The sequence below is a fragment of the Leptosomus discolor genome, chromosome 3 (genome assembly GCF_034619465.1).
Source record: "Leptosomus discolor isolate bLepDis1 chromosome 3, bLepDis1.hap2, whole genome shotgun sequence".
NCBI lineage: Eukaryota > Metazoa > Chordata > Aves > Leptosomiformes > Leptosomidae > Leptosomus > Leptosomus discolor.
In genome coordinates this window covers 8,177,150-8,189,992 of record NC_141393.1, presented here as the reverse complement: position 1 = coordinate 8,189,992, position 12,843 = coordinate 8,177,150, and the positions used below count along the sequence as shown (strand labels likewise).

At 38.6% G+C, this 12,843-nt stretch overlaps 1 protein-coding gene across 2 annotated transcripts in view; it reads left to right on the top strand.

The window, feature by feature from the left end:
• Nucleotides 1–12,843, top strand: part of PPP2R5E (protein phosphatase 2 regulatory subunit B'epsilon) — a 73,172-nt gene that overhangs the window by 47,690 nt on the left and 12,639 nt on the right. For both annotated transcript variants that reach the window (XM_086463170.1, XM_086463169.1), the window contains exons 4-5: nucleotides 8,238–8,339; nucleotides 10,448–10,540. In XM_086463170.1, coding sequence (XP_086319296.1) covers nucleotides 8,238–8,339; nucleotides 10,448–10,540 — 195 coding nt within the window. The remainder of the gene's footprint in view (nucleotides 1–8,237; nucleotides 8,340–10,447; nucleotides 10,541–12,843) is intronic.

The following is a 12,843-nucleotide window of genomic DNA, read 5'->3' as shown; positions in this document are numbered from 1 at the left end:
AGTGTTTGGCATGTTATTGGTTATTTAAAAAAGTAAAATAAAATTGAATTTACTAATGGCCACCAAAGCAAGCTTGCAGTAGCCTCGTCACTGTCATCAATATCAGTTGATGGGAAGAGCGGTTGGGATTTGTGTTAATGGCCATAAGCTGGACAGATTTATTCAGGAGGGTGTTGCTCAGTGCGCTTCCCCTGCAGTTTGATGTGTTGTTCAGAAGGGCACATGACATTCTCTAGAATTAGGCTAGTCTTAGGAAAAAAGGCCCTTGCCAATTAAACCACACTCTGCTAAGAAGGAAATGCCAGTAATGTGACTTTATGAGCCAATAATTGGATACTTAATCTAAAATTTGTTCCTGTCTGAGCAAAATGTGGAGGCTTAGACTAATGATGCTGGTTTTGCTGGTAGATTAAGCAATGGTACTTGAATGAAATAAATGTTTGTTACTGGTAACCTAAAGGGTGTGTATAGTAGGGCTTTTTGTGTTTTCTGGGTATTAAGACATAGATTGAGGAAACTGATTTCTTTCATTTAAAAAGTCAGATGGGAAAAAAATTGACAAGCTGTTAAACTGAGAAATCTGGATGAATCTCTTTGTGGTGAGCAACATTTCAGCTCTCCTACTTGCTGCTTCAAAATTTGTAAACCCAGCCCCTGACATTTACAGTGATGTTTATGCAGCATCCATGGACGGTTGCCAGCCCATAAGAGATGGTTAATGAAACTTGTTTGAGATACACCTTTTAGAATGGACTAGTATTACTTTGTTCTCCTTTCCTTTAAGTGCAGAAATGCCTTTGGCTTCCTAGTGTCATCTTTATCTTTTCTGTGATGATGAATCAAGTGAAATAAGACTGTAACCTCTATAGCCAAAGTGAAACATCATCTTAGATGTCTTGTGGCTCAGAAGCTCTGTTGAGCAACACAATGAAAGAAACTTGGTTAAATGAATATCCAAATAAATACCAAAAATTGCATTTTAAAGGTCAGATTCTGATTTTTTTCTTCTTCTTTCTACTGACATAAATCTAGAGGGATTGCATTCATTTTACTGCAGGTTTGTCTCAGTGAATGTGAGGGCAGAGTCTGATCAGGAGTTTGTTTGTGACAGACCTGTTAAACATAAAGAATATCTTGCTAAGCCATGATTTTTTTAGCATGTTAAGGAACCTATTTTTAGGAAGTGTTCTAGCTGTTAGACTTCATAGGCATTATGAATTTCTTTATTTTCTATAGCTTTAGCTATAGCTTATGACTAAGTATGTCACCTTTCTTGCTAAATGTTCATCCTGTTTAGAGTTTATCCATGTTAAAATGCTCTTGGATAGAGATTTTTATGCAAGTCTACCTATATTCAGTCTTACCTTTTTGATTTAGCAAAAGCCCTGTGCATATGTTCCTGTTGGTTCTTGTATTAGATTTAAAAATATAATACTGAATGTCATTTTGAGTTTAAGGGAAATAAATGAAATCATGTAATCTTAAAAGATTTGACAAATAATGTCTCTTTTCTAAAATGGATTTTATATAACTTCAGGAATTCTGTAAAATATTAGGAATTAGTCTTAAACTCAGGTTGAATCAGTAAAAGTTGAACAGATTGGTTTGAAGCCATCTGAAATGCTGAAAGGAAGATGCAATGTCCTTTGACCCCCGAAATGGACTTTGACTAAAAATTGTCATGTAGGTGCAGCCATGCTGGAGCATGTTGAAGATTAAAAAAATGAGATAAAAATCACATTGTAGTTTAAATTCTGTTCTTGTTTCTTTAATGTGAGGGTTATCAATTCTGTAGAAGCAAGAAAAGAATCTAACTTTGATTTCTTTTATGTGTTATTTCCTAATTCCTCTGTTAGATGCTTTTTATTATTCATGTTCTTTGTACACCTGGTTTGTACAAAACCCACAATGCTTATTAAAAAAGAGGCTCTGATGTTCTGTACTCCTCTCAAAAAAATCAGCTGGAGGCAGCTCCTCTTGCAGTAGTTGTCCCTAATAATTTTTCCCGACAGTATGTAATTACATTTACCCGTATCCATTATTCCTTCTGTTGGTTACACAGGCCTTTCATTCGTCAGACTTTATCTGCATAATAGGGCAGTGACTAGGTCTAAAGCAAAGAAATAAACTGGAGAAAACATTTTTGTTCCAAGAAGTACTTGTGTTGACTGCAGTTATAAATATATATATATTTAAAAAAAAAAAAAAAAAAGAGGTGTAGACCCCCACCCCCTATTTTGGCTGTGTCATCTTCTTAAATACTTTTCGAACATTGTGTCTGTAGATAAGCATAATGTGAATCTTCTGGGGGATTGTTTTCTTGGGTTTATTTTGTTCCTCAGTTTGGAGTCTGAGACAGTATGAGTTTTGCAATGCTGTCTAGAGTTCAAGTTCATGTATTGGCAGGCTTTCACTTGATCTGATGCCTGCTCTAGAGATGAGGGGCTCTTTCTGCTGGCACTGTGCTTTAATTTGTCCGAGATACTTGAGTTACTGCTATGATTTTTTAGATTGTGTTGTATAGATTTAGCTGGGCACACAATAAATAAATAAATAACTGTTCCACTGGATCATCTCAAAACATAGTTAACATGGAGATAGCTATGAACAAGGTTGTTACTAGTAGGATACCCTGGTCTAGGTCTGTGGTTCAGGTCTAGGTGACCTAGAGTGGAATTTCAGAGTTCCAGGTTCCAGCAGCGAGAAGATGTACCCAGGGGGTGCTGCCTGTGCTAGCACTTCCAACTCAGATTGTGAGCGTGCTCTTGAAGTGGATCTTCCATTTGTTCTCACTCCACATTGATGCTTGTGATAGAGAAGTCTTAGGGTTTGTAAATTCGGTTCCTTTTGGACAAAACGTCTACGCCAGGAGTGTACCTAATGCTCTCCAGCTTGCTAGTGGGCTTCAGTGCAAGAGATTAGTAGAAAGAATCTGCTCCCTCCAAACATACACAGTGTGGATGTTGCACCTGAGCACCAGCTCTTTTGTTCTGCAAACGTGCTCCTGTTTCACTTCTCTGCCAACAGAAGCAAAGCCTAAGCATCTCAATTTTGGTGCTTGCTCAGCTGTGTGGATGGAAGCTACTACCACTGCTGAAGTGGGTGATGATACGCGAACAAATTTAGGAGCCCCAATCTGGAGTTAAATCCCTGTAGGTTATTGATTGAACTTTTAGAAGACCTGACGTTCAAGAAAAGATGAGGAGGACTGTTCTGCCCCCAGCCTGGATTGTTGACTGTTGTTGATCTGGATTGTTGACTGTTCACAGTCCAATGTAGTTGATTTTAATGCAGCCAAGTCAAAAGTAATGCAGCGGGACAAAAAGAAGGCATGTAGTACTAAGCCCTGAAAGACTGTGTTTAGGCAAGTGGTGATGCAGAAAAGGACCTGAGCATTGTGGATTACTATCATGAGTACCTTAATATGAGTTTCTGGTACAGTGCACTATTCAAAGGAGCGAATGTTGATAAATTAAAATGGCAACATGCAGAAAAAAAAGAGGGAGGTGGTCTGGCTTTTTATATGTACCCCAGTACAGTTGTTCTTCACAGGTGGGAGCTCAAAGGAAGGAAGCAAAAATAATCTCGGGATTAAAAACAAAGGAAGAAACCAACAACTGCCTGGGTTTAGAAGCTCTATGTTTCCATTTAGCACCACAGAGGTTGAGAAGTGTCATGGCTATATAAAAATACCTGTGTATAAATAGATACATACTACATATGCAAATACATGTACAGATGTAGAAGAGATCTGGTGATTTAACAAAACCCAACAAGGAATCAGGCAGATCTAACAGTGAAATCAGAAGCTGTGTTGTAGTTAAATCAGTAGTAAAACTTTAGGAGAGAGCTGATGGGATCATTTATAGCCTTTTAAGATAAAAATTAGATATTACTTTTTGTAAGATGTACTTTAGTCAAACTTCTGGGAACAATTCAATGGATTATGTAGAGAGATTATGGCTGAGTGACTGCAGTAGTCACTTCAGGCTCTAAAATATGTAAATCCATAAACAATATTAAAACCCCCACATGTGCAGATATACTTCAGAAGGACAAGTTTAGTGTCTGTTCCAGGAGCCGTTGTTGTCTCCCAGTTAGCATGGCTTCACGTTATGGCTTAATTACATTTTATTGTTTCTGTATGTTGTTAATATGCACAGTAGTTTAAACACTGTGTGTGCGGAGATACTTGCTTTCAATTTTGCATGTACATGGGGTTTATTTGGAGAGTTCCACAATTTGGTGATAGAGGAACAGGTGTTCCCTGAGAGCTAATTGCATATTCACTTACCCTGTTTTGTATAGCTAATATATTAAGCTTCCCTGCGTTTATGTTTGTTTTCATTTCAGGCTCCATTCAGGAAAACTATTACTGATAAAAATCTTCGTTTCAAACAGCACAAAGTAGGAGCGCTGAGCTGAAACTGAATTTGTGAAGTGTTTCTGTTACAGCATTGTCATTGTTATGGTGCTCCAGTGAGGGACAAAGAGAGGACTTCTCAAAACATTTATTCCTGGCTTCAGACTTAAGCCTCTTAGTACTTTCTTTTCTAAAAGTTATTTCAAATATAAATGTGGTGATAAAAATCAAAGCCTTCATGAAGCTTGTTAGTTTTAACTGTATATTCATAGCTTTGTAGTTCTGCATTGCCAGGTACCAGTCGTTAGATCTGTTCAGAACTTGCAGCTCTTTCTTTGTGGGGGTATCAGAGCAGCCTTCCCTATCTTGTTTGTTGTTAATGAAATGGCATTGACTTGTAATTGCCTGGAAAAGTTTTGTCTTGCTTTTGGTCAGAGTTGTGCCTGGCTGATGTGGAGTTTAGAAGCTTCAGGGTATCTCTGATTTAAAAATCTTAATCTTCCAATTAAATCTTGGAAATTTTAGATTCAGTGCCAATGGGTAGATTTTACTGATTTGGTAAATTGGTTTCTGGCACTTGGGTGTTCAAATTCTGCATAGCAGGAGAGCAGTGATCTGCTTTTCTACACCCAGTTTGGTGTGTGCTTCTGAAAGGGACAGTCGTGGAGGACAGCATGCAGATGTCTTTGAGGACATAATGGGGGAGATCTGTCATGACACAACTTTCTAGAATATTAGAATTCTAGTTTGCCTTACAAAAATATCATCTGGGCTTGGAGGCATTCCTAATCAGTGGAAGACAGAAGTAAGTATCAGTCAATAGTCATTTGTGGTGGCTATGGGAGAGGAATCATCAGGGACTGTATGCACAGGCTGGCAGAGATGTCCTTTGGCTTGATGATCCAACAGAGGTCAGAAGCGAAATGATTCAGCTATCCAGCTGAAGGAATTTTGGCATGCTGCTTGGGCCCAGGGATAAATACTAAATAGCTACCTTCTGCCTCTCTGAAAAAAAATACTCTTCCCAGTTTTCATGTAGCGTATTCCCATCTTTGTGTGGTGGCTGTCAAAGTCTCTAACATACAGCTGGGCAGTTCATGCATGGAAGAACTTCTTGTCTTCGGTTCTCCCTTAGAGGCTTATAAACATTAGCCACCCAGAGGCTACCGGTTTAGATAATCATGCTATAAATTGACACTGCATGTAAATGAGCTATCATGCTGTGTTGTGGTGATTAATGTAACTGTAATGGCACACATTATCTTTTAAAATTATGGTAACCTGGGGAAATCACTTAACGATAACCTGCTCCGTCTGTTCTTCTCAGGAGAATATCTGCATTTTAGCTCCATATAACTTATATTTACTCCTAATGCAAAAAAGAAAATCAAAGAGAGGAAATTGTGTACTAGGACCGTATTCTAACTTTAATTACTCCTGCATGTTAATTTTCTTATGCAAAAAACCTGCTTTTGAGTTGCCTTGAGACTGGCCCCTTTTAAATAGGCACTCTCCAGAAATCATACTAGTTTTGTTACAAGCTCAAGATTCAGGTGTCAGTGCTGGCACTTAACTAGTTGTTGCTGAACCCTTCATACTTCTGTCATGCTGTTAAGGCCCTGGCACTAACTGCTTGAGGCTTGGTTTGACTTAATTTAAATCTTACAGGAATTTGTCTTAGTTTAGCTTTTCATTGTGGAAGTATGTACTTTTCCTTGCAGGTTTTGCTTGTGCCATAATTCAGTATTTGTTCCAGTTTCTAAACACAACAGCCGATGAGTACTTATGTTTTCTCTGATCTCTTGGTACAAGTTTCACTAGTTTCTGTATGGTTAAATTCGCAGAAAAATTTCTTGTTTCAAATTAAGTTTAAAGCAGAAAAAGAAATAGCTTCAGAATGCCTTTGGTTTTGCTGGTTCCTTATTTTGGTCCAAATCCTGAGAAAGCTGGGATTTTTGAATGTTAAGCATTAACCAGAAATGCTTCAGTAAGTATTGCAGAATCCCAGATGTTCAGATCCAAGGCACCAATAGGTACTTTTCCCGCTTTTCACTTGGAAATCCTTTGGGCTGTCTACCCTCTTTTGCCTTGTGCTCTAACACAGAAACAACTCTGTCCTGCTAATTCTGGTCACTTTCCTCCTCTCCCTGCTTTTTCTGATCGAGGATAGTAGAAGGAGCAGCTCAAGAATCCTTGAGGAAAGACAAACTATAACATGTGTGTGTTCCTGGAATAGTTATTTGACTTCTCAGGAGAGTAGAAAAGTCTTTTCATGGAGGGGCTCTTGAGAGAAGTGAATGAGCTGGGGGAAGAGGACGGAGAAGGGAGAGAGTTACCTCCTAATCGTGCTGGTAGTCCCTTGGCCGGTATGCGTACAGGGCGAGTAGAGATCAGTATCTACCAGCACAGGCTATGAGAAGTGCTGTATCCATCAAGGTTGAAGGACATGCGACTTGAAAACAGATTTACATGTACAGCGAAGGCTTCTGTAGAAGTGTGTTTTGCTGTAACTGCAGTGAAACACACCCTCTTGTGGCAAGAAGGAAAAAGTCCAGGCAGAAACCCGCGTGACCTCTTTCTGTTCCATGCTCCCTGGTTTGCCTTACTTAGTCTTCTTTTGTCTTTCCCTTGTGTTCAGTGAATATTCCTCCTTAGTTTGCACCACATGTGCTTTCCTACAGTTTTCTGTGCTTCATCTTTCTGTTCATGCAGTACCTGAATCTGTTCTATTTGTCTTGCAAGTTCTAAAGCTTCACTCTGTTTCAGTCTGGTTTTATCAGTATTTGGATTGTGTTTAAACTCTTGGCTTTAAAATGCCCTTTCTTACTAAGTTGGTAACATATTGAAATTATGCCTTACAGACTAACTTTAAAACATTTACAGGAGTAAAAGGCTGAAAAAATAAATAAGGATGTTGAAGAACACGCTAGTTTTGTTTCTTAAATAGCTTAGTTTATCTGAACTACTATGCAGGGGTCACGTATAGACAGGATTAGGAGATAACATGCTGCCTTTCCCAGCTGTTTGATTAACCAGCTTAGAGACGGGTCAAATGCAGTAGCAGAGTGTAAAGAAGGCACAACATCACCTTCAAAGTGCAGGAAAGGCCCTACAGCATGTTTGCAGTTTATCAGATTTGCCGCATAATAAGCTGTACACTCCATTCAGCACTGTAATTAATCCAGGAAAGCACTCTGGTTCAGTCTTTGCCGATAGCATGAACCTCACAAAACCAAGCAGTCTCAGCAAAATACCTCTAAATAAGATTAAGCAAAGCGAACCAACCATGAAATAAAATGTAGGCTAAGTGTCGAGCAAATACTATTTGTTGATTGCATTTAGTACCAGGTTCTGTTCTTGGCATGAGGTGTCCAGGCGTATAATGTGTGAATAGCACTGGCAGTTCCTAACAAGTGCTGACAGATGAGACCTTAAGAAGATATCATTACTGTTTTCCTTGTGCAAAGGAAAATAACCAAGTGTTGTATGAAAACACTTGTAAATGCGTGTTGATGGCATTTCCCGCAGCAGTTACGGCTCTCAGTCCATTGATGCCCAGTAGGATTGGGAATTATATGTTGGTGGGCTCATCTGGAACGTGGTGGGCAGAAATGGTGGGAGACTGGGTAATGCTGGGATATCAGTGGAAAGAATAAACAAAAAGAGCTGGAGAAGGAAAAGCCAAGGCTGGTGGCACGTTTGTGAAGTGACAGGTTCCTTGGACCTGGGCTGTTGCCGAAGAACTTTGTCAGAGAGCAGGCAAAAGGAATACTGCTTACGTGATGGAGGATAGAGTAGGTATAGACATAGAGAGTCCTGAAATCTAGTACCTATTTGAAAAACAGAACTCATCATTCTTTCTTTCCCTTTTCAGGTATCTTGCAATATCTTCAGAACTCTCCCACCTAGTGACAGCAATGAATTTGATCCAGAAGAAGATGAGCCCACCTTGGAGGCATCATGGCCACATTTACAGGTTTTTGATCATTTATCTCAGAAGAAATGCTTCTAATTGCTTAATGTATCTAATAATTTTCTCAGCTTTTTCTTAACCTATGAATCAGAACTAGACTGTGTGACACTAACATTTATTGATACTGTTCATGGCTATCATATAGTACCTACAAAGATGGAAGAGTACTTTGAAATTTGTGAAATGTTAAAGCTTTCTTTCAAAGTTGTATCGATGATGTCCCTCGTGTTCATGTTTTCCTTCATTGATTTAAAAATTATTATGCATTATTGTGCATACTGCTCTGATGCACAATCGTTTTTCAACAACTTCAGCAAGAGCGTTGTGGGGATGAGACTGCCGGCAGTCCTGCTTTACCCAGGGTAGTTAATTTTCATACAAAAGTACACAGGCGTTGGCTGCTGATCAGAAAAATGAATGAGAATCTACATCTTCCTTCCTCTCCCTGGGTCGAGGTTTGGTTTCAGGTGTTTGTAGCAGGGTACACGCTCACTGCCACATATCATCCCTTCCTCTGTACCTCGAGGGTCAACGCAGGGTATTCTGAACGAAGAACATAAGCTAATTTTGGAGAGAGCATCAATGATGCTAATGCAATAAATTCCTTTATAGAACATATAGATGCAGATCCTGTCTGTGTTAGTTAGGACGATGACTTACATCACTACTAAATTTAGAAGTTTGCCTGAGTAACAATTTGTGGAGTCTGGGAGTTTCTAGGAGCAAAGGAGCACAATGGATCTCAGCTCGAAATGAGGATTTTGTGTGAGAGTTGCATGCACAAGCCTTGCCTGTGAGCAGTTTGTTTCGGTCTTTTGTGCTCTCAGATTTAGAATCTGTTGAAATGTAAGTTTCATCCCTCATTTATATTTAAATTTCAGAAAAAATAAGTGTCTTAAAAGCTTCAAGGTAGCTCAGAACGACTCTGCCTGCCTGGAAACAGCACAGGCGTACATGTCTGTTACCTTATGTTCGTTGATGCGAGTGCTGTAAAGTTCGTTCTTAGGTGGAAATGACGGAATTTCTTAGTCAGTGAATGATTTACCAATGTCAGGAAGAAATGCATCAAAGTATTTGTCAGGAGTTGATGGAATTGATTTCCTGATGATTTAATATTAGTTATGTAAGCTGTCACTTTTTCCATGTTGTATTTCTCAGCCTCTCTCCCCCTTTTTGATTTCCTATTGCTTCCTTGTAGAAGTCAGAGAACACTGACAGAAAGCAGCAGCAGCAGCAGTATTGCAGCGTATTGGTGTTAATATGTTTAAAACGTAACTTTTATCTTCCTTTCTGCTTTCGGTATCAATATTCATACTTGCTGAAGTCAGAAAGGAAAATAAATTTCAATGGCTGCTCTTCTTGAGAAGGTGCAGCAAAGAATTGCTAGCTGGTAGCTCATCTGATCGGTGACAGGACAGGGACTGCTGTCTTACAAGGCCACAGCAGTCCCTGTTTCACTTCAACTCCCTTTTCCCTGGTTTTTATACTCTTCTTTTTCTCCACTAAATGGAAAGCTTGTTGCTGTCCCGCTGAATAGTTTAGGCAGAGGTGGAATTGCAGGGAAGTAAGCAGGTTTCCTCCAGCCCCGAGGCTAATCTTTACAGTAAGTTAGGAACTTCTGAATAAATTCCGGTTTGTATTCTCCTTCTGTGTTTTAAATTGTAGTAGAACGTTACTCTAAGCAGTTTCTAATTTAATTTAAATATTTCCAACTGTTTTGCCAACCCTTTCAGAGTTGTAATGTATGTATTTGATGTGACTTAAGCAGTTCAGAGGGCAGTTTAAATGTGCTTTGCAATTATTCTAGGAAGTGTTACAAGACGATAACAAGCGTTACAAGATGGCAGTGCCTGTTCTTGGTGATGGAATGTCTTTGACTGGACTTAAATAAGCAAAACTAACTTAAAAAGCTCATGTAATTAATTCTAACTCTTAAGGTACCAATTTGATAGAGGAGAAAAATATTTTTCTTTTTTTTTTTTTAACTCTGTGGAAAAAATAAGTTTCTAGCGAAATAAGTTAGGGAAATACTTAAAACTACAAAGAGAAATCAAGTCATAAACTAAACTGTGGGTTTTGTTTTGTTTTGTTTTGTTTTTTTTCTTTTGCAGCTTGTATATGAGTTTTTCATACGATTTTTGGAAAGCCAAGAATTTCAGCCCAGCATTGCCAAAAAGTACATAGATCAGAAATTTGTATTGCAGGTAAGCTGATCTGTTTACTTTAAGCCTTCATTTTGCTTTTGAAAAAAGTTTCTTTAAAAAGATTTTGTTTAGAATTTGAAAGTGTAAATTTATTTGCAACAGAAAAATGCTAAACAAGCATATACAATGAAGGTTTTCAGTCTACAGTGGTAGGGGAAATATGCATGTGTGTGTATTTCAGTCTCTGTTGCTCTAGATATATGAAATAGTTGGTTTGGCTCCAGTTTTGATACCTTAGTCAAAATATTTGACTTACTGGTTATGAGAGGTTGCTGAAACAGTGTTGAAAAATGAAGGGTTTAATATCAAGTAGTCTAAAAATGCTGCTATCTAGAGAGACTACTTAAATGTCAGTTTTAATGTGTCTTAATATTGTTCAAATACTTCTGGTGGAAGGGGAGAATGTTTCTTCCTTTTACCTGTGCTGGAGAGCTGGCAACAGGGGCAGAAGTTCATTCACAAACCTATTCCCAGCGCAGTACTGAAAACAGTGGTGCTGTAGTGATCGGGGAGGAAGTAAATCAAAAAGCCATATAAAGTTCAAGCTCTATTAAAAGTGTGGAAGAAGCAGTAGCCTCAATAATAAACAGCGTTAGCAAAGACTGGGTGGCTTTGTTTTTGTAGTTTGCTTGCCATTGCTACAGCTAAATGGCAGAGATGGCCTCTGTCAGTCCGTCAGCTGGTAGCCAGGTATTTTACTTGTATTTTGTTGTTCTCCTTGTGTACAAGCTAGGCTTCTTGTGTGCTTTGTGATTTCACTTGAAACTACAGCAGCTGGTCTTCTCTACTGAGGAGTTTTTGCCCAGGCCTTGACAGATGCCAGAACAGAGATGGCTGAAGAAGATGTTTTCTGGGATAAGCCGGGAAACTCCACTGATACAACTTCTGTCCTTAGCTTTCGGGAATAGGCCTGTCTTGTGTTTTCTGTTCCCATCATGAATCTTTGTATAACCACAAAAACAGAAAGAACTTTGTGTTTAATGCTGTCTATAGCTTGTTTTTGAAATCAGGGGAATTTAGAAAGATTCCTACTTAGCTAGAAAAGGGAGTTTCCTTGCGGGCTGAGACTTGAATAAAAGCCAAACTAGAAGTGGCAGGAGATACTCAGCATTTCTGAAGACCTTTCTCTCACCCCTTTGTCATGAGCTTTTATTTTTCCTTGTAGTGCTCAGGCAATAAAAGTAGTGCTTTATTGTCCTTGTATGTTACCTTTTTGAAGAATACTGAAAAATGTAGCAGAGAGAACAATTTCTATCCTTAAATTCAAAGAAGGCACTTCAGTTTCCTTCTTAATATCACGAGACCTTCGTCACTGTACAAAGCAATGGGATATACCTATGCTTTTATTTTATCCGTCTTCTAAATACAAGAGGATTTTTCGTTTGGATCAAACCTCTATGATGGAGTTTCCTTTTTGTTCATCTAAATATTGATTTGAACAAAGGAGTGTGCCAATCTGGTCATCCAGTACCTGGTGGAGATGTAAGAATATGCAGGGGGGGTAATCACTCTTGCCAGGTTTTTCCAGACTGATTTTATTTTTTTAGATTTAGCAGGAATCTAGATGGATTTAGAAGGAATGCTTGTGGCCTGCTTCAAAATCTAGAGAAAATAATTCCTAGATGCTCCTGTTATGTGGTGCTGAACTTGGTCATGACTGGCAGCATGCTGCTCACTCTTGCCCTTTCAAGACATTCAAACCTGTTAAAATTTGACATGGGAGAATGGGTCTAAAACAAGGGGTTTTTTTGATCATGTTAGTTTTTATTAAATCTACTAGATGAAAGAATGGTATCTACTGAAAGAGGGAAATAGGATATTTTAAAACCTATGTATCTGGAAATGTATGATATGACAATGAAGAGTTCAAAAGTTCCTGCTTTCCTAAGAATTCCTAAGTTTCTGCTACATGGTTAGGTGATGAGTTTTTACATATTGCTGTGCACAGTGTGTCAATTCAAAATTCACATTTTTCTATAAAAAGTCCTATTGAGCCTTATATATACATCCAAGTAGATATATTTTCATGTGTAGAAGTGTTTGTGCTTAGCCTGTAGGAACTGGGTGTCCTTCCACTTCTTACTGTGTTCGTTGTGTGTCTAGAGTAACTCCTAAGAACCTGTGACTACAGATCACTTACATAGGAAACCAGTTTGAGACTTGAGAACGTTAAGCATGTTTGGTGTTTCATGGCACTGACCACACAAGTGTGACAGTCTTTGAAATCAGCTTTCTGTCTAAATTAATTTGTTTGTTGTTTGTTTGGTTTGTTTTTTTTTTTTAAATTTGAGGCATTTCAATGA